At 36.0% G+C, this 25,625-nt stretch overlaps 1 protein-coding gene across 1 annotated transcript; it reads left to right on the top strand.

Annotated features, from left to right (window-relative positions):
* npffr2a (neuropeptide FF receptor 2a) lies at positions 1 to 25,625 on the top strand. Its single transcript, XM_028032969.1, has 4 exons — positions 1 to 323; positions 6,890 to 7,224; positions 19,724 to 19,823; positions 24,446 to 25,625. Exons 2-4 carry the CDS (start codon positions 6,897 to 6,899, stop codon positions 25,296 to 25,298), a joined length of 1,281 nt encoding a protein of 426 aa, XP_027888770.1. The 5' UTR covers positions 1 to 323; positions 6,890 to 6,896; the 3' UTR covers positions 25,299 to 25,625.

Raw genomic sequence — 25,625 nt, 5'->3', positions numbered from 1 at the left:
AGCTGGAAGAGATCAGGAGGGGAATATCATTCAACCATTAGCCCCCCGCTAATCCCTCCTCTCCGCTGCCGACGTCAGCGCAGCGGCAGCCGCGGACGGATGGCGCAGCGCAGCGCAGCGCAGCCCTCACTCTGCGCGCTGCCCGTGCCAGCGACGCACATGAAGCCGGACTGAGACTGAGCGCAGCTCGGCTGTTTCATTCCTGAGCTCATCGGTGAAGCTGCTCCTTCAATCTATGTCTGGTTTAAAGGAAACTGGACTCTTTTTTTTTACCTCTGCTCAAAGCGCATTTCTGGTTGTCAACTTAACTGGACTCAAAGCAGGTAAGACGTCATCTAAGGAGTAAAAAAATAATAATTTACAAACAAATGATCACACAAATGAATGTATGTACTTCTGTACATCTTGACGAGGGTTTCAGGTCAGTAGATTAGCGGCTTCTTGCGTCTCATTTCCCTTCCCCGCCGCAGTGCGCAGTCATTACTTGGTGACAGACTCCTCTTTGTGCTGCGGGGATCAGTGAAGCGCGCCGGGACCCCTCAGGTCCCTCTGGGCCCCCGGTGCGCTTCGCTACCGGAGCGCAATTAGAGGAGCAAAGTTCCCATGAAGGGAAAAGGAGAGCGCATGAAAAGCGCAGCGGCAAAGCAGATCAAGGCGCAGACTGTTGGTTTTCTCCCGAGTTCAGGGCGAATCTTAACTAATGAAGGGTCACCCTAATTACAGGAAGACATTTTGGTTCTGTTGCAAAATCATATTTATTGATTGAAATTGTTTCTACTCTTATGCATGTTGGTTTAGTTCCCCAAACAGTAATATTTCCCCCTTTCATTCAAATGATTTCCTCATAATTCAATCATATCAATCAAAGTTAATCAAAAATGTCTCTGCTGTGGTTCTGATCATGGACGCCCTTTCGTGGAGGTGAATCAAACCTTCATGCCATAACTCAGCAGTGAACGAGATCATTAGGAGACAAACCAAAGCAACTCACGTCTCTCCAGCAGCAGTTATGAAACCAAATTCAGTAAGTTTGATATTTTGTTTAATTTGAGGATTTTGCAAAAAACATTTAAGGTGTCCTGTGACTGTAATCCATATTAGAAAGACTCCCAGCCTGGTTATGTTATTATTGAACACTTTTTGCTCTGTTTCATGATGCATCTCCTCCGGCCACTCCTCTGTGTCTGGCTGCTCTCATGAGGTTTCCTGCAGGTTAACCAGCCTGCAGTGATGTAATGAGCTCATAATGAGATTCCAGTTGATGACAGCTGTTGATTTTACTTTTGGGCCCATTTGTGAATAATTTACCAAGCAACAAGAAGAATGTGGCATATTTTTTTGCAAATTGAAATAACAGTAAAGATAGCATAAAAACAAGTTTTTATCTGATGCTGTGAGTTTATCTCTCTGTCCTGTTCGGTTCCATTTCACCTCTGCTGCTTGTTGCTGATAGATCTGATAGTGAACAAGTGATCTTATCGATTCAGCAGCACAAGGTCTCAACATGTGAACCAGCTGCTTTCTAAGCCTTTTTTGCATGACTGCGTTCAGGAACTGGATTCGTTTTGTGTTTCTGTTCAGATTTTAAAAAATAAGTATGATGGACGTCTGGTGCGCAGATTTACAGTTAGAAGCAGACAGAAAGTGAACAAAAATGATTTCAGTCTCCCAGCTGTGTTTCAGAATATTGTGCTGTGAAGAAATACATTTATTTTATTAACTTAATCTTGGCAGCTCTGATTAGCATGATGATATTCTAGTCATAAAAAGTCGGCATTAATAATGCTTTAAACAGAACTGCGTCCCCAAAAGGGAATTTATATCTGTGCAACATTTATCATTAAAATAATCTTTTAACTAAATGTAGCATAATTCAAGTAAGATAAAAAAGGGAATATCTGGTTATAGATCAGTTTGAGAAGCTTTAATGCAGCAGAGAGAAAAGATGGAGGAATAAGATCCATTTTATTCCAGGGTTCTTATCAGGAAAAACTTTCTTTCTTTTTACACTTAACTTCCACACCCACAGCACTTCCTGCTCCACTTATTTAATATTTTTGGGTGTAATTCCTGACTTTAATGAGGATTTCCAGCATGAGAAGAGCCCTCCAACGTATCCTAAGATAGTTTAACAAGTTTCCCAGGGCAGTTAGAAGAGAAACCAGCCCACAGTATGACCAGTCCTTCACTGTGCCTACGGAGTATTAGGTGGTTCTCCTCATATTGACTTTTATATTTATAATCAGACCAACTTTGACTCTTTGTTGTCAGGTTCGTTTGTGGAGGCGTGAACGTGAAATTGAGCTCAGGTGTGAACTAAAACCCAAACTCTGGTCTGAGTTTGGTTAAAGGAAACTCAGGTGTGGTTTTAATGCATATGTGAACACAAAGTGGACCGGAGACCGCTCCAAAACAAAAAGTGGACTACAGCATAGGGCATTCTGGGTAAATACAACCAAAACAAACGTGTTAGCCTAACGCTAGTGGGAGAAATGGCTCGTGTTTTTTTTTTTACCAAAGACAAAAGAGACATCCTATAAACACTAACATCCATTTTTGTTTACATTTTGTGAAGAAGGAAGTTATACTCAGTGTCTTCTTTAAATGTTTTTGTTTCCTTCTCTGGTTCTTGGTGCAGCGCCCCCACAGGTCAGGAGGGGAACAGGTTTTGCTTTTTTTGTGGTTTGTTTGACACGGAGCAGTGTGAAAACGAACCGCAGCAGCTGAAAATTTAACAAATGTTGTCCTAATGAAACCAAGTCCAACAGACTATGAGATGTGAAAACATTAGTCTCATCGGACCAAAGATTCCAGTTAGAATTCAGGCTGAGTTTATTAAACTCCATATGTTGATATTTGTGTTACTACTGAACAGGATGGGATCTGCAGATGGTTCTGAAAAGTTGGGGATCTGGAGATGATAGTGAATTTTGGATCTGGTTCAATTTGACCTTTGACCCAACCTGACAGCCAGTAGCTGCATTTCCATATTATTGTACAATGTGATATTTGAAAAATAAATTTGCTTAATGGAAACACAGCAATTAAAAAAAGATCCTGGTTTTTGATTTTTTTAAAATTGTGCCAAGATGAATTTTATTTTTGATTATTTTGGTTGGATTGAATTTTGAAATTAGTTTATTTCAAAAACTGCAAAATAAACAAATTTTTTGCATCACAAGAGTCACATAATCAACAAGTAGATGTTGCCACTGGTGGAAACCTTGAAGAAGACAACAGGAAGTGGTTGGAGGATGATGGTGCAGAATGTGTTTTTTTTTTTTTTTTTACAATTTATCACATAAACAAACTTATTCATGGGTGATTTTAATTGTGTTTCTTATAATGGAAACACCGCAATTGCAAATTTGTGTTTTCTGAACATTAGCAAAAATATTGACGAAGTTTTGCACTCACTTGAAATTGAAACCCAGCTAGTGACTAAGAGAAATATATTAACAATTTAAGAATATATAAACAGAAATTTAAGAATTACCTAATTGAAAGTTCTTAGACATTTTAAATCAGCTTTAAGAAGTGAAGACTAAATGAAAAAAAATGTATTCCTCTTTACAGGAATCAATAAGGGTACTAATGAGGTTTTTGTTAAAATAATAATAATAATAATAATAATATCTTAATGTTGCATTTATCTCCTGTAGCATAAATCTGCTCGAGTGAAAGATGGATGGATATTTCAACATTTTACAGTGTGAGTTCATACTGCTACAATAAAAAATGGATTTTTCCTAATGCCTTCTACCAGTGGGACCAATAAATGTGTCTGGAGCTGTAAAAATGTCATTATTATTGTTCATAGAGAATATAGGTTAATGCAAACAAGCTGCAGAAGAAAAACTTCAAGAACAGAAGAAAAGCAATGTTTTTGTTGCAGTTTCAACAGGCAGCCACTAGGTGTCGTAACCCCAGAGCCTGTTGGACAGGTCTGAACCAGTTCAGTCTTAATAGGCTTATGTTGTGCTAATCTACGTTTGATATTCCCAAAAATAAATAAAACACGCCGAAGCTGTGAGGGGCAGAGTGAGGATAACAACTTTGATGAAACCAAACCAGTTAAAATCATCATGCAGTAAAATATGATGCTGATTTTCCCCAAAAAGAAAATGTTGGATCTGTTATCAGATAATACCAAGTATCACACATTAATGATTAAATCTGAGGCTTGCAGCTGCTTAAGATAACAGGAGAATGAGTTGTTTTGATGGTTGCATGTATAAGAGAGAAGGTTTTTGTTGTTTCTACGTTTCTTATGGAATAAAGTAATTTACTTGGTCCACATTGCCTGGTAGAATGTAGAACAATTAATTCACAATGAGATGAAAAATGTGTCAAACATCAGAGCTGGGTCCATCTTTAAAATGTTTTCTCCAGCTGGTAATCCTTTTATGTAACTCATCCATGTCAGTGGCAGAAGGCTGGGATCAGAAATCTGCTCTGATTTGAAAACGCACGCACGCACACACACACACACACACCCGCGCCAGTACAGAAAGATTAATATATCCGGTGTCGCTCGTCTTCCTCTTGACAACAGTTCATAGCTTTCCTTTGGGGTTAAAGGTCAGAGGAGTTTTCTGGTTGAAGAAAACTCCTCTGATACCTTTGGCACCAAAAGCTGCTGGAAAATAAAATTGTCACCTTCATACACTGCAAAAACACAAAATCTTACCAAGTAATTTTGGTACATTTCTTGTTAAAATATCTTAGTACAGTTGAAGAAACTGGACTTACAAGTTAACTTTTCAAAAGATATAGGAGCTTTAAGTCAGTAATTCCTTAATATTAAGCAAACAAATACTAGTTCCACTGGCAGATTAATTACAAGTTATTACATGGAACTTCTACTTTTTCATAAATAATAAAGAGTTATTAAATGTTTTATATTTTGCTAAAAAGTCATTTGTAAGTTATTTTTTTCTTACTTCAAGTGTACTAAGATGTTTTCACTGCTTTACAATAGCTGGTGCACGTCTTCCTTCCACTCAATTTTCTATTCAAATGTTTGGGTGCGGAACTCTGAGCAACCAACAACTCTGTAGAAAAGGAAAGTTCTGACGCAGTGAGGAATTATGTGCATTTGTACGGTTCTTCACTAAATAACTTTAATGATAATTAGTCCAACTGTGAACGGAGTTACTAACTCCACTGTTCACTGAGGAGGCCGCCTGCAGAAATGTGTAGCAATCTGTGCTGTTGTATGAAAGCTGTGTGTGAAAACAAACGTGCCAAAACTACATGACTGCGTTGACCATTTGACTTCAGATGAAATACGTTGGTATTAATGTAGCTAAAGGCTTATCTGACATCTAATCTGATGATTTGGTGTGAGAGAATCACAAAAAATCTTACTGGTCTATAGACAGCAAAACAAATTCTAAGTGAAAAACAAACAGCTGCTGCTACAAAATTAAAGTTAATCGCTCATTTTAAGTCAGTTTGAAATTATTTTTGGTGTGTTGCTTTTCTTTAAAGGGAACTATTATGCAAAATTCATATTTTGCAGGGTTTTTTTTACATCCATTTGGGTCTCAGCTGTTCCTAACAACAACAATAACAACAAAAAATAAATAAATATAAAACACCCAACTGTTTTTTGGCAATAGCTTTTGGTGTCTGGAAGTTACTTAGCAATCAAAGCTTCGTTTGATCATCTGGTTTTACCGCTGTACAATGGCTGCTGGAAAGACAAATGATTAGTTGTTAACTTACCATCCAGAAACCCCTTGCTGTATTTTTGTTGGTGGTGCAGAAGGCTCCACTTCTGCTTTTCAAAGTATTAAGGTTGTATAACTGGTCATTTCCACATGTGAGTAGGCCTGTCGCTTTAAGCAGTATATCAATTAATCACAAGACAAATTCAGCGAGCTCAATATTTTCCATTTGTATGATTTATAATTTTTCTGTTTCTACCAAGAGCTGGATAACTAAAGTCTCAACTAGCTCCTTTTTTTTAAAGACTTAATTTATTTTATTTGTTGTTTCTGTTGTTTTATTTTTCTTGAATATTTAAAATGTGGTCCAGTTCCAGTCTTAAATGTTCATTAGAATTTCAAGTTTATTGATCTTTGAGAATGTGTTCTTGCATTATCATGTCATTACCATTATATTACCTGAAAATGGTCTCAAAACGACAATATTATCGTTTATCGCAATAAGTTTTGGGACAATTTATCGTCCAGAAAAATGTGTCATCGTGACAGGCCCAGGTGTGAATGTAAACATTGACTTGTGGACGTGGCCAGCAGCAGCTTATATGGATTTAAAGTGGCAGAGTTTCTGAAAATGAAATAAATTAGACATCTTTTCACACTGATCAAACCATCCAGGATTGTTTTTGTGATCTTTTGCAGTCACAATCACAGATTTTGTGGTGATAATTTAGAAATATTTGTGAAATTTTTTTTACAATATTTGTGCTAATGTATGACTTTTTTTAAAACCGCCGTACCAGAAACGGACTATAACTTGACATGAAGTTATAGTTCGTAAAGCTGAGGCAGCAGTCACTTAAACCAAATGTTTTTGACCAGTTTTGAGGAAAATTTGCAGTAAAATCAGAAAAAAATGTGGGGATTTTGTGTGAATTTTGTGGATTTGTGATGAACTGGACGGACTTATCCATGCAATTTGGAGTATAGAGGGCCACATAAAATGCTACAGCGGGCCGGATTTGGCCCCCGGACCTCGAGTTTGACACATGTGCCCTCAAACATCTCATTCTGTAAGGAGTGCCAGAAGTGAGCAGACTAAAACATCATCATCAAGAATGATTATGTGTGTAAAATGTTCTGTGTAACAAATTCCTGTTTAAGGAAGCATAAAAAGTCGCCTTTAACAGAAACTGACTCAGAATTGTCTAATTTTTCAGGTTTAAAATGAACGAAGGACTAGAGAGCAACTCCACTCAACTGTACGACAACTGGACGTTTTATAACTCCACGGTGGAGTTCGTCCCTCCCAGGAGGAACATCACGTATGTAGGATACTACCTGCACCAGCCGTCCACCGCCGCCATCTTCATCGTGTCCTACCTGCTGATCTTTCTGGTGTGCATGGTGGGAAACGGAGTGGTGTGCTTCATCGTGCTGAGGAGCAGAAACATGCGGACTGTGACCAATCTTTTCATCCTGAACCTCGCTGTGAGCGACCTGCTGGTGGGGATTTTCTGCATGCCCACCACTCTTCTTGACAACATCATTACAGGTGAGCAGAGTGTGAAGCAGAGCCTGGAACGGCCTGCAGAGTTGCTAGCATCCATTTTTTACCATCGGTTAGGTTGCATAGGTCTGTCGTTTCCAACCGAGCTACAGAAATCATCAACATTTATCTGATTCAAATTGCTGGAAAGAAAATATGACTGCTATAAATTTAAACAAACAAGTAAAACTTAACATGTTTAGGTATCTAGCAAGCAGATTTTGGTAGCATACCCAAAATTATACTGAAGTAAGACTAGCACTACTTCAACATATCTTTACTGAATAAAAGGTAAAAAATAGCCGTCCAAAAAATTACTCAAGTAAGAGTAAAAAAAGTATTTGGTAAAAAGTCTACTCATGTACTGATTGACTAATCAAATTATCAATCATTTAGTATTTACAAATGACATAATCAGACAGATCAAAATATAAAGTTAAGTGGAAATGTTGGTATTTTAAGAACAAAAATGACAATAATTTATATAAATAACACAATCAGGCAAAATAAGTCTTTTCTTTCAGTAAAAAACTTATTAAACTTTAATAAAAACTGCAAGTGTGTCTGGTGGATTTAAAAAAAAAAAAACATGTTTGTTTTTCATTCAGTGGGAAGAAAATCCAGAAATTTTACTCAAGTAAGAGTAGAAATACTTCATAATGAAATTACTCGAGTAAAACAAAAAAGTACAGCTTAGTAAAAATACTCCTAAAAGTACATTTTCCAAAAACGTTACTTAAGTACATGTAACTAGTTACTACCCAATTCTGCTAACAATTATTGAATGAGGGCAAATCCAGAACAAGGACAGGAAGTAACTGTAATGAAAGCATGATGCCGTAAGAAGTGCAAAATATTAACTGAATCCTGTTTAGGAAATAAATGTGTTTTATTCTTTTTTTTACTAAAATAACTTGCAGGATTCTGTGCTTCAACGGGAAAATATTTTACAGGTTTAAACAACTTTTATTTAGAGAGTAAGAGGGCTAAAACACCTCATCTGATCTGATGTTTTGTTGTGAGAGTTTTCATCACAACATTTCATTTCCATATTTAATCTCAGATTCTCTGGTGGATTCTCCGTGCAGCAGCCGTTAAGCTGGAATGACGTCTTAATTAACCTTTGGACTCTGCATGTGACGGTTCTCAGTCAGATTCATCCTCTGCTTTTACTGCAAACATGTCAAATTTTCATCTTCGCCGCAGTAATCCATAACCAGGAGAACTTGTGTATAACGGTACTTTTCACATGTCAGAGGTTTTACGTAATGCGGTAAGGAATAAAGATTTAAATATTTATACTGACCTGAAAACAATAATTAAGATTGTGATTTAAATCAGAAATAATGCTTAAGATACATTTGATATGGGAATTATTACACTGCAAAAACACAAAATCAAGTATTTTCAGTCTAGTTTCTAGTGCAAATGTCTTAATACACTTAAAATAAGAAAAAAATAACTTTTACTGGCAACAAGACATTTTTCTCATGTTATAAATAAAATAATCTGCCATTAAAACTAAAACTTTTTCATTAATATTAAGGAATTATTTATTTAAAGGGAGCTCTTATATCTTGCTGAAAAGTTGCTTATAAGTTAGTTTTGTCTTATTTAAGTGCAGTAAAATATTTGAACTTAATTAGACACAAAATACTTGGTAAATTTTGGGTTTTTGGAGTGCAGGAGGACCAGTAACGCCGGTGGTTTTGGGAATAACTCATTGTTCACTAAGAATCTTCTTCCTACAGTAGCGGATTAGGGATATTTTAAATAAAAAATAAAAATGGAGGAGGAATGTCTGCCAAAAAATTCTGAAATTTTAAGATTAATCTCAGAAATTTTCTAAACAAAAAATGTTCTAATTTCAGAGTTTGAAAAGAAAAATATTAGCTAGAAAAATAACTGAAATTTTTTTATTAATCTCAGGAAAAAACCTTGGAAATTTCTGAGTTTCAAAAGTCAAAATTCTTGAATTTTGACTTTTGAAACTCAGAAATTTAACATTAAAGTTAAAGTGGAATAGAAATGCAGAAGTGAGAAATTTGTGGGAAAATTGTTGACCTTTTGTTTTGTTTAATTGTGGTGTTTTGTTGTATTTGCTATTTTTTTCATACCTTTTCTCTGATGTCTTAATGATCCCTCTATGATGTGATCAATGTTTAACCATTTAAGCATTTTTTACTTTTTTCTTTACAATGTACCAAAGTATAGATGATTATTTTGTACCGTAATAATGGAGTCTCATAAGCACCATAAAAAATAAATAAATAGATAAACCTTTATAAATAAAAAATACATTTTTTTTACTAAAAAATTTCTGAGATTAAGCTGAACATTTCTGGGTTTTTCTTGCAAATTTCCAACTTTTTAAACTCAAAAATTTCTGAGATTTTTTTTGCGGAAATTTATTCCTTTTTCTTTTTCTATCTATAACAGCCCCAAAACTCGTCGTATACATTTCTACTGGAAAAACATACGTAGACAAAAGGTTAAGTTGCTCTAAATATTTCCGTGTGGAGGATTATCGGACTCCTCCTGCTGATGTGAGTCTGGTCTGCAGCTGATGTTCTGGAGCAAAGACCAAATGATCAGCGTCAACATGGCGGCTCTGATGCCTTCCTGACACTCTGCGGTGATCAAAGCGAACCGAATCCCGGCAGGGAGTTGAACGTTTGAGATGTGATGGAGGAAAGCGTCTTCAGTGCAAACCCCAAGGATTTTCACGCAGTCTGCTAATTTTACCCGACAGCTGTTGAAGTCACACATCTCCCATGATCCTCTGTGGCAGCGGCGGCGATTGTTCGCAGCCTTTCTGCTGGTTGTCTGCAGGAGCTGCTGGGCATTCTCACTCTTTTTAAGACGACACAAAAAATACGTGTTAGATGTTGCCGTGGCGACAGGTCAGTTTGACAGGTGTAGGCAGGTGAATGTATATTTATCAAAGCTGATATTAGCTTATTAATTTCCCCTAGAAACTGATTGAAATGATCAGTTTTATAATAACTTACTAAGTCATAACCTGAAGCAGGAATCTGTGGCTCTTTGGACTGGAGCTCTGCAGATTGACCCAAAATATTGATAATATTGATACCAAATCGGTATCGATTAATACTTCAGTTTCAGATTCCCTCTTGCATTGTAGTCAGCTCAGCCTCAAAAAGATTTTGTTTGTAACTTTTCATTGTTTTAAGTCAATAATACCTTAATATTAACGTAAATTTTAGACATATTTCCCCAGGTGCTGAAGACGCCTTACAGAAACAAACATTTCAACTTTTCCACTCGTCGCTCCTGCAATCCTGAACTTGGATTAGAAATAAAAATGGCAGATTTGATTATCCATTTCCTGAGTTTGCAGTTCTGCAGCAAATACTGTGATGTAATAGTTCAAAAATTGTGAAAATATCATCTAAATTGGAGCGTTTTCAACCAGGCAAGCATCTTAAACATGCAGGTTCTGATCCATTTTCCATAACAACATAATAAATTCAGAGCTGCATGGAAGCAGCTGCTAACTGGCCAATTGGCACAGAGACACACAACATAAACATAATACTTTTTTTTTAAAGTTATCGTATTAAACAATAATTTATACCATTTAAAAATATAATGGTAATAATGGCATAATAGTGCAAGAACAAATTCTCAATAAACTTTAAATTTTAATGAACATTTAACTGTGGAACTGGAAGACATTTTAAATATCCCAAATAAATAAACAAAACAACTAATAAAATGAATTATGGAGTCTCTGTGAACAAAACTGTCCTTAAAAAATAGTTGAGTCCAAAGTAACAGACTGAAGATTTTTATGATCCAGTTTTTGTAGAGAAAAGGGAAAAACAATAAATTATGCAAATGGTAATGATTGAAGTTATTTGAATTTACTGCGCGATTAAATGATTTATTGCGACACGATTTATCTCCAGAACCGTCTCACTTCAGGTCGACTACAAACAGCTCTAAGCTCAGCAGGGAATCTCAGAAAGCATTTTTTCTCTGCGCGTTACCACCAAGTTCTCACAGCAAGATCACTTAAACAACTTTTTACCATAAATGTTGTGACAGCAGCAGCAAAAGACAGATCAGGAGGAGCAGAAGAACTCACGAGGCTTCGCTATCTGCGCCTCATGAATAATTCACCGCGTTTGATCGGATGAACCCAGGAAGCACACCTGAACCTTCCTGCGTGTTGATTTTCCTGAAGCAGACCTGCAGAAAAGTGCGACTTTAACTGCAGAAAAAGTGACTCACTTTGGGTGTTTTTATTGTAAAATTTATCAAACATCATGTAAAACAATAAAAAAAACGTACAATCTCCCAAGAAGAGATTCAGATTGTTTAAAACAAACTATTAAAACCTCATGAGCTACTGACATCATGACATCAGTCTGAACGCCTTTGGCATTTCTGCTTAATGTCCATCTTAAAACTAATTGCCTTATTTCTCTCATAAGTGACTAATTATTGCCGTCCATCCTGAGCTCTTACCCATCAAGCATGAATGCATACACACAGTTAGAGACTGACTTTATCTATGGCATGACTTTTTATTTTTTGAGGGAAAAAATATTTTCCTGCTTTCTTTGGGAGCTTAGTGGTTCCTTATTACATATCAATCATAAAATCGGAGCCAGATTTGGGTTTGTTGCCTCATTGTGCTACCAGGGGTCTAAAACACCAAAGTTTTCTACAGGGATTATGAGAAATGAAATACAAATCAAACAAAAACTATATTCATAAAGAAAAACTTTGTTGACAAAAATAAATCAGACATGGTTCCAACTCACCAAATATAAAATTAACAACTAACTTTCATTATGAATGCTACATTTGTGTGTTTGTTTGTATGTTTGGCAGCGTTAGAATCACTAAGGTTGTTGCCATCAGTCTTTTTCCCTATTATGTGTAAAACATCAGGAAGGAATTGCATGTTGATGTGAATCACATTTCTGTGATACTTGGTTATTGACATACCTGTGAATCACCGTCTGTTTATCTGATTATCTATGGGTTGCAGCGACCAGATTCACATCAGTGACTATAGTTAGAGCTGCAGGTTCTTTTTTTAAGAGTTTGTAGTTCTGATTCCTTGGTAGAATTAGAGCCAAGCAAAGGACAACATTTCCACCAGCTCCCAGATCTGGTGGATCTGGTGGTGCCACGACTCGCCCTGTGCAGGTTTTAACACCATCTGCACCAGTTATATGAAGTTCCCTGCAGCCTCAAATTTTTGGTTTTGGCAGGTATTGCTTCAGTCTTTACCTGCCTTGGAATAGGCCGTTTATTCATTGATGACCAGCTTGTCGCCCTTTGGGACTGAAGTTAGTTTTGAGGATAAACAGTGAAATAATGGTTGTACAGTGGATCCTCATGTTTTCATCAGGAATAACCCCAGCTTATAAAACATCCACCTTTTATCCATGAAATGATCTTGCATCCATCTCCTGTTGCTGTTAGTCATTAAGAAAGTTAAAAAATTGGCTTTATAATTATTTTGTTAACTGCATATCAACACACTAGAATGATATTGTCTGAGCAAAAGGCCCCAACTGTGCAATGTTGCCCTGAGGCAACTAACAAAAAAAACACAGTTTTAGAATAGAAATTATTTAAAAAATTGTCTTGAAATGATCTACAATGCTTCGTTACATAGTCACAGACATGAAAATATTTTTAGTTAGAGTTACCCCAAATTTAAACATGAAGAAAAATAATCTATAACTTACAAGTAAGAGCCCAGGTGTAGCATGCAACTCTTCTTCATAAAAAGCTCTGCTCCTCTTCCAAGTAAAAGGTCACATCAACCTCAATGCCTCTTTTATTTGGACAAAAATGTGTCTGGTGGTACTTTAAATCATCCCCCCAAAAATAAAATAAAATAAAGGAGCAATGTGAGGTACAGATATGTGGTTTGTTGCTTGAGGGCAACGCCAAGCCATAGAGGGTTAAAAGATCGGTGGAAGAGGCTCAACACTTTCCGTTTTACGTTTTAGCTAAACTTTTGATGTTGCCGTTTAAAAACGGATCAAAGACTCTCGTTGTAACCCAGAGCGGGAATTCAGAGCTGGGAAAGCGTCTGGGCAGGAACTTCATCGCCTCCTTTTGGCAGTGAAATAATAAACAAACACTGCAGACACGAGTTTACAGCTTTTCCCCTCCACATCTGCTCATCTTTTTGTCTTTTTTTACCACCGATCTTTCCTACAACACGTTGCTCTAGTTCCTGATTTTGGTGAATGTGATTTAATTCTGGCATAAAATGCAGTAAGCTTGACTAATTATCATTAATGTCTTTTTAATAGTTGTATTAAAAAGCATTATGTTAGGGCTGAAACAATTAATAATCATTTTTAAAAATATTTGTCAACTGATTAACGATTAATCATTAACTGTAGTATGCAGACTGAAAAATGGACTTTTGGTTAAAGAACAGCACTAAAAGCAGTAATTAACTAACTGTACAAAAATATATGCAATTTGCATTTAAGATGAAAAAAAATTGTAAAATAAAATAAAATAAAAAATCTTTGTCTGTAAATATCCAGAACTCATTAAATGGCACCATTTTAGCTTCACCTAGTTAAAATTTTGCATTAAAAAAAATCCTGTTAAGCAGATTTTTCCTCTAGTTACTAATTGGTTTGTATATATATTTAAAACATCTGATATTTTTTAAGCTACTGTATTAAGCAGAAAGACATGAGCTTTTCTCATGTTTATGTTAGAAATATTTTTTAGCTGCAGATAAATCTTTTACCACAAATGATCAAACATTCACTATGTTGTTGCAAAAAATTTTTTCTTATTGAATAATTAGCATTTTTTATATATTTCTAATATTGTATAAAATAGTCAGACTAATCAAACCTCGATTACTAAAATAGTCGCCAGCTGCAACTCTACAAGGTTGCAGAAAAAACGGTGCAAACTCAAGCGTACCTGCTGTATGAAACTGTGCAAACTCATCCAATAAATATGGAAATGAGCGCACAATTATTATCATTGAACCTTTTTTTTAAGTATTTGAGAATTAGTTTCCTGCTACAAACATGACGTGATCATGAGGAAATGCCAAACTCTCCCCTAAACCCACGTCTATTTAATTATGCAGATAAATTTGTTGCTTCTCCGTTCAGCAACAAAAACATCGACGGGAGAAAAGAGCTGGAGGTCTGAAAGTTCAAACCTCAGAATGTCACCAGGTATCTTTGCTCTAGTTTCTAGTGTTTATCTCTTAGTACACTTGAAATAAGACAAAACTAACTCACAAGTAACTTTTCAGCAAAATATAGGAGCTTGTTTTAAGTAAACAATGCCTTCTTTCCATTATTTTACTAATAAGACATTTTAAGTGAAATAATTTGCCAATGGACTCCCCCTAGTGGTCGGAGGACTCCTGATTTGTGGAGCGAGTTTACGGCTGAATTTTCCCAATTCGTTTTCATTTCCTGCAGTTTCAGCATTTTATTGTTTGCATTTGTTTCGTTGTTGGTTTTTGCTTCTGTTTTTCTCTTTGCTGTTTTGTGTTTATGTGTTTTGGAGTTTGCATCATGTGTGTGATTGCAGCGTGTTTCGCCTGTTGTAAGTTTTACTTTGTACTTTTCACCTCTTCCTTATTACTTCCCATCCACATTTTGTGTAAAAAAAAAAAAGAAAGAAGAGGAAAACCAGCTGACTGCATGTAAATAAGTTATTAAATAAGGATCAGAGAGGAAAAACACATTCATGTTTAGGGGTGGGCATTTATTGTATCATTTATGATTTGTTGTGAGAAATTTCTAATCATGGGAATTTTGATTTATTGACATCATGAATCGAAATTAATGATGTTAAAAATACAACAACTGTGCATTTAGTTTTTTTTGTGTGTTTTTTCTCTACTGTTTTTTCAATGAGAGCATCAATAAATACCAATCAATTTTAAGAAATATATGCAGCTACTTTGCAGTTTAGTTACAAATCAAACTTCTTTATGTGACTGGTGATTTTTTAAATTACAAATGTTTGTTTCTCAGTATTTGTTATTGTGATTGCTGTTCCATTCAGTTACTTACAAAAATAGTAATAAATATTTTTTAGCGTCACTTTTATCACCATAGAATCGTGAAACATTATGATAAAACTTTATGTTTATGTCGCCCGTGCCAACTTGTGTTACAAATATTATCTTTGCTTATGTATTTATAAAATTAGCTCATATTTAGAGAAAAAAAAGAAAGGAAGTCAGGAAGAAATTGAGAAAAAAATGAGACAAAAGAAAGGAAAAGACTGAGGCTCACTGGGGGGGAGTAGCAATCCGAAGGTTAACGGTTCAATTCCAGCTTCTTCCTGTCAATCTGCCCTCATATTCAAGGCACTGAACGATTACAGATCGATGTCTGATTGGGTCAATATGGCTGTAATATCAAGAGCTTTTAGAGTATGACTAGAAAAGTAATATGAAATCTCGGTCTATTTATTTAGCTGCAGAGAAAACTCCAACACCTTTCATATCTGAGCAAAATGGTAATAGAAAAAGCAGTGGTGTGGAAAAAGGGGTCAAGTTGAAGCAGACGGCGCCTTGAGAGGAAAAAAAGGCACATCAAGGTCTCAGCAAGCAGAAGGCAAAAGACTTGTTTACGTCACAGAGATCAGAAACCGAGCAAGTCAAAGAAATCAGTAAATCAGAAACGGGAAGAGCTCATCAGCAGTCCAGCTGCTCTTCATCTGGACGCTTTGTGATGAAAGACTCATGATCTCTGCTGCGCTTCGATACGACGCTGTGATGTCTGGAAACAGAAGGTTTTTCATCTGGCTGTCAGAACAGATCGACGTCTGTCATCATCAGTCAAAGGCCCGGGTGTCCAAACTGTGGGCCGGGGGCCACTTCTGACCTCCAGACCGATTCTGTCCGACCGCCCATTTCAATTCAGGAGTGACAAACGTGGTTGATGCAGATGCAGTTAATTGTGGAAAAAAATCTTATTACTATGAGATACAACTAAAAATATTTGTCTTTTAACAACCACAATTTTTAATTTCATGGTAAATAGAACTGCATCTGTCTTTGTCTACTCAAAACCAGACTTTAATTCCTGATTTTAATTACGTCATAAAACTTGTCTAAAAACAGCAACAGGTTTCAACGTAAGAAAACAAATTCTTAATGTTAAAAAAGGTTACATTTGTCTTTAGGATCTACGACTTAAACATTCTTTAACTAGTGAAGTCTATTTGTTTCAATAAAGCTTAGTTTGCAGCTCAAGTAAAAAAAATAAATCATAGTTCAGTTTTGTACTAAAATGGCATGAGATTAATCTCAGAAATCTTCTGGAAAAACGAGGACATTTCTGAGCTTGAAAAGTTGGAAATTTGAGAGAGAAAAACTCACATTTTGAGAAATTTTCTAGAAAAAAACCATGTAAATGCCTGAGTTTTCAAAATTTTCAACTTTTCAAATCTCAAATATTTTGAATTTTTTTGGAGGAAATATGCTGCTCCCTTTTTTAAAATATGTATATCTACAACAATTTCTGAATGTGAACTCAAAATTCTGACTTTTTAAAGTAAAAATTCTGAAAAAGAGGTTTGAATTTTTTTTTTGGTGGCTTTTCTGCATGTTGCTGCTATGAAACCTATTTTAAGATACCAACACTGATGTGACATTTACCTGAATCATCGCTTTATTACTGTTGATATGAATGTTTGTGCTGCTGTTCACAGTGCTGAGCAGGAAGTAGGTGAACTGTTTTCATATTTTGTGTTTAGAATTGAAACGTTATACATAAAACCCTGGAACTGAATTTCTTTTTCCAATGAGTGAACTAGAAGAAAATCACCAAACCAACCAATCCCAGAATGCATTGGAGCAGCAGAAGCCACAGTTTCAACAACTGAGAGGAAAGCCGAGCAGTTCAGTGGAAAGAGACGGACTCTGAAAACAGAGCCGGAGACTTTACTGCTGCTCATGATTAAAACAGGAAAGGTATTTCTCATTCCACTGATTTAGCTGAAGGGAACGGCGAGGAAATTAAGTTTGAACTTCTTGATGCAGACTTGAAACAAGTTGAGCTCCACAGCAGAAACACAAACTCTTCTCCACTGGCTGCACTGTGCTCATATTTTACCAGGACATAATGTTCATATTCCGTCCTTTCATTAATTTGAGTATTAATGAAAAGATATTTAATTTTAGTAACTCATTCCTCACAGTGAAACACGTTCTAGATTAATTACACAGGCTGGTGTTTTCAGGCTCTTTGTAAATTAAGGGGATTTTCTGCCACACAGCTAATAAAAGTATGACACTTAAAGGAGGAGAATTATGAAAAATCACCTTTTTTGGCTTCTGGCTTACAGAGCACCCCTTCCACAAACAACTCCTCCAGACTAGCGGCAGCATCAATTACCTAATCAATTTTAAGCTGCTAGCTTGCTCAAAGTAACAACTTAGCATGGAGTTCTAACACACTTATGCATGACTGTAATTGAGTTACTGATTTATATTTACCTGTTAACAGACAGGTAAGTATGACAGCGTATTACGGCCATTGCAGATAGAAAAAAAGGAGTACGGTTCTGCCAAATTTAAAGTTGAAAAATTCTGCAAAGATTGAAATATTTCAACTTCTAAAACTCAGAAATTTCCAGGTTTTTCTAGAAAATTTCTGAGATTAATCTAAAACTTCTGGCAGAATCCCAAAATAAATATGGTTTATGATGAGAAATAACTGTTCCCTCTCCCTGGTGCAGGCCACCAGGGCCGGTTTGTTAACTGTGTGTTCAAAAATAACATTCCTCTCTACCTACAACTATTATTAAAGAGTAAAACTTCAGGCCACAGTGGTTTGTATTCTAAGCCAAACCAAAGGCAGGTGTTGTAAAGGGACTCTGGCACAAGCCTGATTGAAGTTCCCTCTTTTTGAAGGGATTACAAAGCTGAATGTGTTGCTCTGAGATTCTTAAGCATCCTTTAGAAAAACGGGGAAAAAGAAGAAATGGAAGGGGAGGACGAAAAGCCCGAGTGAAGAAAACACTAAACAAAAGCTCCTTTCAGACTCACACAAGATTTCCACCAGCTACTTTTAAGCACTATTAAAGTCACAAATTCTACAAATTACTTTCTTTACCAAGAGTACAAACAGAGCACAGCGATGAATCCCTAAAGAAATCAGAGGCGAACCGTCTGATCGAGTGATGAATCCGCCCACACTGCTCAGCACCTCTGCAGGTCGGAACCAGAGAAACGGCTCCCACTCGGTTCGCTGCAGCGTTTCTGTGGACAAATCCCTTCAGACAGGAAACGCTGATCGACGTTCCCACTGAAACGCTCCAAACCGAGGAGTTCCAGAGAAAAGGAGTTATCCAACATTTCTTTGTCTTTTTGTTTATTGTTATTGAGAAGACAAACATAAAAACATCACACAAACTTGTAACTAACAAATTAAGTTTGAACTTAAAAACAATAAATTATGCAAATGGAAATTACTGAGTTTGTTTTAATTTACCGTGTGATTATTTATTGTGACAAACCTACTTATATTCTTTAGAAAATATGATATTTATACGAATTTTGACTGAAGATGATTTGGAAAGTTTTCTACAGGAACATCTTAATAAATTAAAAAATAACTAAAAGTGTTTGTGTTTTTTGTCACAAACTGTTCAGAAAGTGAAAAATAAATTTTTCACACAAGAGAATTTGAATATTAAAGACCAACAAAATACAGGAATATTTGTTGGATGAGTTAATGCATCATTTTGCCCAACAAATCAAAAATATCATGCTGATTTATGACGTCACATTCTGAAGGATTTTGAAACGGCTCATTTTCCAGACACCAAAAGACATTGAATTATTTATAAAATAAAAAATTAGTGTTTTTTAAGCAGTACAAACTAAATGAAAATACAAAAATATGCTAAATGTAAATTTTGCATAATAGATCCCCTTTAAACCTACGAGGCACTGATGTCATCTCTAATTTCTGGGCCAGTCTCTTGATTCTGGCATATTTCTTAAATGCAAATGAGGTATTTCAGCTGTTTTTAAGATCCTTTTATGTAACTACGCCATTAATTGATTGATTACACTTGAAGCAAACATGCCAAAATTCAGCCAGGTGAATAATACTGAGACTGCAAAGTAGAACTTCTTGTTATATTTATATTAAATGCTTCCAATCTTAGCTTTATTTAACAATTTATTTACTGTGTATTTTATTTTTATAAAACCTGAACATTTTTAAATTAGATTTCAAACTTGCAGTAGGGAGGACATGTTCAGGTAAAAACAGACCATAACCTCCATTAAAACCTCCACCAAACATGACATTGCTAAAACACTTTTTGGATTTTTCAGGCCTCAGCAGGTAATGGTTTCTATTAAAACTGAATGCTTGCCTCACTGAACCTTAAGTGCCCCATTATGGGTCATAACTTGTGCTTAAGAGTGTTTCTGTCGTCGTTTTGAACAGGTTCCCTGCAGTAAACAAGCTAAACGTCATTTTTCTGTCAACAGGATGGCCGTTTGGAAGCCTGGTCTGCAAAATGAGCGGCATGGTTCAGGGGATTTCAGTCTCAGCCTCCGTCTTCACACTGGTTGCCATCGCAGTTGACAGGTAATGGTTTCTTTTTTTCACTCACGGGTTTTTACTAAACGGAGGCTGATCTTAAAGTCCACAAAAAATAAAACGAATCATTGTGACAAATAAAATGGATAAAAACTATCTAAAGTTGCAATAAAAACAACAACCCCCCCCCCCCCCCCACACACACACACACACACACTCTGAACAAACAGAAATTGCAAATAAAAAATGGTAGAAGACATCTTAGATTGGGCTAAAAATTGTTTTAAAATTTAGCAAAAATATAAATTATTATAATTAAGCTTCATTATAATGTCTCCAAAAGATTTCTGTCTTAGATCTTGGCAAAAAGAAAATATACCCAGTTTCACTTATAAGGTTTTTATGTACCAGGACATAAAGACCTGCTACAGCTAATAAAGCTGTTTAAGTCTTTACTAGGTTTTAATTTGGTTTAATTGTACAAAAATAACTGAAAACTGTACATGAAAACCTAAGTACACATCTTTAGTTTCATTAAATAAAGATGGAAATATGTCAGTAATGATGTTAGTGAAGCAGCTGGTGCTGCACATCAATTTGTTAAGCATCAGGATGTGATTTCTGATCTATTTAATGTCCGTTATTCAACTTAAATTAAGGTTATTCACTTGTGACAAACACACAAGGACAGCTGTCTTCCCAGGAGTGAACATCCCAGAAAATCCAGACAGCAAAATGTTCAGAAAAACAGCTAAAAGATAAAAACAATATAAAAATAAATTAAAAGATTAATAAGTAATAAACAGTTGAGTTTATGACTTATTAGAATGTTCTTAATTAGAACAAGACTGAACAGGTGCGACTTGTTATGACAAGTTTTCTGGAATAAATGTACAGCCTAAAATGGAAAAGCTTTGATTCACAAACTTGAATCCAAGAGAGCATTCAGGAAGTGGACTACAGCACAAGGGATTCTGGGTAAATACAGCCAAGCAGGAGAAAAGGCTCATAGTTTGGTTGATCCACATAATAACTGAAAACCACCGACTGCAGCCGAAAGCTCAAGTTAGTGACTGTTAGATAAATAAAGACGAGATATTTTATAGTTTTTTTGTCAGACAGTAAATTGAATATCAGTTTAAGTTTAGGTTATTGTGAAATTCAAGTTTTTATTTTAAAAAGCATTACCAACTAGATGTTATTAGACTAAACTACTGAAACCATAGAAGAAGAAATCCATGCAGTTTCCAAAAATGTCGGCCATGTTTAGTTAGAAATATACGGAAGAGGATTAGGGCCACTGAAAAAAAAAAAATTATGGCCCAGAAAAAAAAAAAAAATCTCTGAATTTTCATGTAAAAAAAAAAAAAAAAAAAAATTCAGTGTCCCGAAAAAAAAAAAAAAAAAAAAATTCAGTCCCGAAAAAAAAACAAAAAAACAATTCAGTCCCCCCAAAAAAAAAAAAAAAAATTTCAGTGTCCAAAAAAAAAATAAAAAATTTTTCAGTGTCCCGAAAAAAAAAAAAAAAAAAAAAAATTCTGTGTCCCAGAAAAAAGAAAAAAAAAAAAAAATTCAGAAACCACAATTCTGACTTTTTGCTAATAAAATGTTACTTTACCCAATACTTTCCTGGTATGGTTTTCAATATGTTGATTAAGCTCATTTTCCATTTGAGCAGGTCTAAAAGCTATAGTCTAAATGCATTAAAAGACAGTTATCCCTGATAATTGCTAAAAATATATAAACTGTTGCATTTGAAGGAAGTCACAAAAACGCTCTAAAAATGTTCTCATGTTTTTTGGAATTTAGAAAATACAATTTTGCTAATTCTAACTAACTTAGAACAAGAAACGTTGGGGTGGTGCGGTGGAAAAGCACAACCCATGTATGGAGGCCTCAGTCCTGAATGTGGACATCACAGGTTCAAGCCCCGGACTGATGACCTGTGCTGTGTAGCTTCATTACTGGCTTTCCTGTCTGATCACTCTCAAAGGAAGAGCAAATAAAACCTTAAAAAGTAGGAAAAGTTTTGTCTTATAACGTCAGACAGTGAGAAAAAAATTGCACATGACTTTTTTTATTATTATTTATTTTTTTATTATATATATTTTTTTACATTAATCAACTGCTCATAAATATCTGGTATCAACTCTACTATGCAAACTCTTGGTAAACAAAACAATGAAGTTCATTTGTATTTCACAAAGAACTGGTTTTCATGTGTTCAATTTATGACGTAATTCTTGCTGTACTGCCATTTTGTTCACATCTCAACCATACATTGTCAATATCTTTAGTTTAACAGAACAGCATTGTGTTTGAAAAAAAATTATATTTTTCATTAATCATAATGCATACCCATTTAAAAGGATTGATATTTGGTACATAACTGATTATCATAGAACAATAATTAACTTTGCATCAGCGTTGTTTCTTCAAATGACAGTGTGAAAGCAAAACAAACTATGGATTGGGAAATGAAAACATGTCAACAAAACTGTATGTTTTACTTTTATCAGCACAGTAACAGCTTGAAGACTAATGTCAGGTCAAATCAGAACTCTACAATAAAATTATGACAGCAATAAACTTTCATGTTCTAGCAGAATGATGTCGAAAATGTTATGTTTGCTTGCACACAATATGTCTTTAATTAAATGCAGTGCAGGAAGTCCTGTTTAGAGGGCACCTATCAGACATTGCAAAAACTATCAAATGGCATGATCGAGATAAACAGCAACACTTTTTAAATTATCTTTATGCGCACTGAAAGTTATGGAGCCCCCTGAATTTTTTTTTTTTTTTTTTTTTTTTTTCGGGACACTGAAATATTTTTTTTTTTTTTTTTTTGGGACACTGAAATTTTTTTTTTTTTTTTTTTTTCGGGACACTGAAATTTTTTTTTGTTTGTTTTACATGAGAATTCAGAGATTTTTTTTTTTTTCTGGGCCATAATTTTTTTTTTTTCAGTGGCCCTAATCCTCTTCCGTAGAAATAGGACAAAGAAGTTGCAACGAAACATTTTGATCTTCATTTTTATGTTTTAATTCTTGATAAAGGCTCTTTGATAAAATGTATTTTTGCATGGCTCCATTTGAAACTTTTATTTTTTTATTTAGGAGGGATAATGCACACTAATGAACATTTCTGTAAATGTGCCAGAAGCACCTGTTGTCCATGGACAGTGAGTAATTTGTCTTGCTAAAAAACGAACAAGGGTGAAACAAAACAAGGTTAAAATAACGTAACTATGACAACCAGTAAATGCAAAAAATAAAATATAGCATGATTACTATAAAATGTATAAGAAATAATTAAAATGAATTAATTAACTACTTTTGTGGCAGTTCATGAATGACCTAGGTACAGGATCTGTTGCTATGACAGTTCTTGACGCAGCCAGCAGGAGTTTGACCTTTGACCTTAGGAGCCTTACTATATCCACCTATTTCCTGTCTAACTGTTGCCGCACGTGTTCCATTGCGTAGAATAAGCCAAAGCGTCGAGTCGCATCAGAGGGCAAAATGGAGGGAAGGGCGACCAGAACTCTGAAGCTTCAAAATGACAGCCGGTCTCCTCGGAGGTCAGGTGTCCAGTGATGTCACTGTCATTATGTGAAATCCCTGGAGGACATCAGCGCCTCCAGAAAGGACACATTAACTCCAAAACTCCACGATTCATGGTCACCTCATCAGACAGACGACCACCAGCTTCAGAAAGGGAAGGAAGATGAAGAGCAACTATGTGCAGCTATTAGCATTTCCTTTACTGCTAATAGCTGCCATATTTATAATGCTGTGGCTAAGAATGCAGGCTGACATGGCTGGGACTCTTCATTTAACTTAAACCTTAATGATTAAATATTTAAGACTTTTGCTATTCAGTTATTGATCTAAAAAACAATACACAGATTAATAGACAGTATTTTTTAGCTGCTAAAGGAATGCTGTGTTATTGCATTTTAGCCAAGAAAACATTTTTCTTATTTAAAAGAGAAATTGAATTATTTGCTAATTCGCATCTTCTATTGTTTTCTAATATTATGCAAAAAATGAGAAATTTGCAAAATGTGCAAAATTTTTATCCAATTAATCAATTAATTGATAGAATAATCAGTAACTAAAGTAAACACTGTTGATGTGTATTTGCTTGATGATTGCATTTGACAAAAATAAATGTTTATTTCTTGTTTTATTATTAGTATGATATTTTTATGATGTAAAGCAATTTGAACTGCCCTCACAGTAAAAACATTAAATCTTACAGAATAATTTTTGTCAAGTTTATAGTGCAAATAGAAACAAGACAGACCCTTGAAATAAGACCAAACTAACTGACAAGTAACTTTTCAGCAAGAAATGTGAGTTTGTTTTAAGTAAAAGTGGAAAACCATTGGCAGAATATTTCACCGGCAACAAGGGAAAAATATTTTATCTGAAATAATCAACCAAACGTTTTAATCAATATAAAGGAATTTATTACTTAAGACAGGCTTATATTTCTGGCTGAAGAGTTATTTGTAGGTTACTTTTGTCTTATTTCAACATTTGCTCTAGAAACCATGCAGATAAAAGATGCTGCCAGATTTTGTGTTTTTGCAGTGTTGTTGCTGCTGAAATGTAATACAGATAAGCTCGACCCAAACAGAACCTTCTTCTTCAACCCTGCAGGTTCCGATGCATCGTCTACCCGTTCAAGCAGAAGCTCACCATTTCCACGGCGTCGCTGATCATCGTGGTGATCTGGGTCCTGGCCATATCCATCATGTGTCCGTCCGGTGTGATGCTGCAGGTGACCAAGGAGCACACCGTCCGCGTCTTACTGGGCTACGACAACCAGACCGGTCCCTTCTACTGGTGCAGAGAGAACTGGCCCAACCAGGAAATGAGGAAAATCTACACCACCGTCCTGTTTGCGAACATCTACCTCGCCCCTCTTTCGCTCATTGTGATTATGTACGCCCGGATTGGGATTACGCTCTTCAAAACCTCCGTTCCGACGGGAGGGAAGCCGGGCGCCGACAACCGCCACAGCGTGTCGAAGAAGAAACAGCGGGTGATAAAAATGCTCCTGATCGTCGCTCTGCTCTTCATCCTCTCCTGGTTGCCTCTCTGGACCCTCATGATGCTGAGCGACTACGCCAGCCTGACGGAGCAGCAGTACAGGATTATCAACATTTACATCTACCCCTTCGCTCACTGGCTGGCTTTCTTCAACAGCAGCGTCAACCCCATCATCTACGGCTTCTTCAACGAGAACTTCCGGCGGGGTTTTCAGGCCGTGTTTAAGATCAGCCTGTGCGCGGCGGACGGCCAGCGCAGGAAGAGCTACTCACACAGACTGCAGGGCAACTCGGTGCTGCCGGCCAACAACGTGCAGACGTCCGTGGAGCCCATTTCGCTCAACAGCCTGGACAAGAAGGCGTCCAGGCGGATCAACCACGTTCCTGAGCGGGAGCTGGTGATGGAGGACCTGGAGCAGGGGTCCGGCAGCAGCGGCGGCGTGACCGCCGTGTCCATCTGATGACACGCCTTCACTGAATTGTTATTTAAGGATGTTTAAAATTCGAATATGCTGTGCCTACGTAAAATAACTCGTCCAAAATGAATGGGGTTTAAATGGTGACTAATAATCAAGCTTGGTTTTCAGTATAGACTGAAGATGAAAAAGAGAACATAGAAAACTAGGGACGCACCGACCCATTTTCTTTCCTCTTCTAATATCAATATCTGAGGTTTAGTATTGGCTGATACTGATTTAATACAGATAAACGGTTTTGAATTGACTTAAAACATTTCTTAAGATATAAATGAACTGAATGATAAATGTATTTGATAACTCTGCACCAGT

Source organism: Xiphophorus couchianus, chromosome 12 (assembly GCF_001444195.1).
Source record: "Xiphophorus couchianus chromosome 12, X_couchianus-1.0, whole genome shotgun sequence".
Classification (NCBI taxonomy): domain Eukaryota; kingdom Metazoa; phylum Chordata; class Actinopteri; order Cyprinodontiformes; family Poeciliidae; genus Xiphophorus; species Xiphophorus couchianus.
This window is presented reverse-complemented; position numbering and strand designations above follow the sequence as displayed.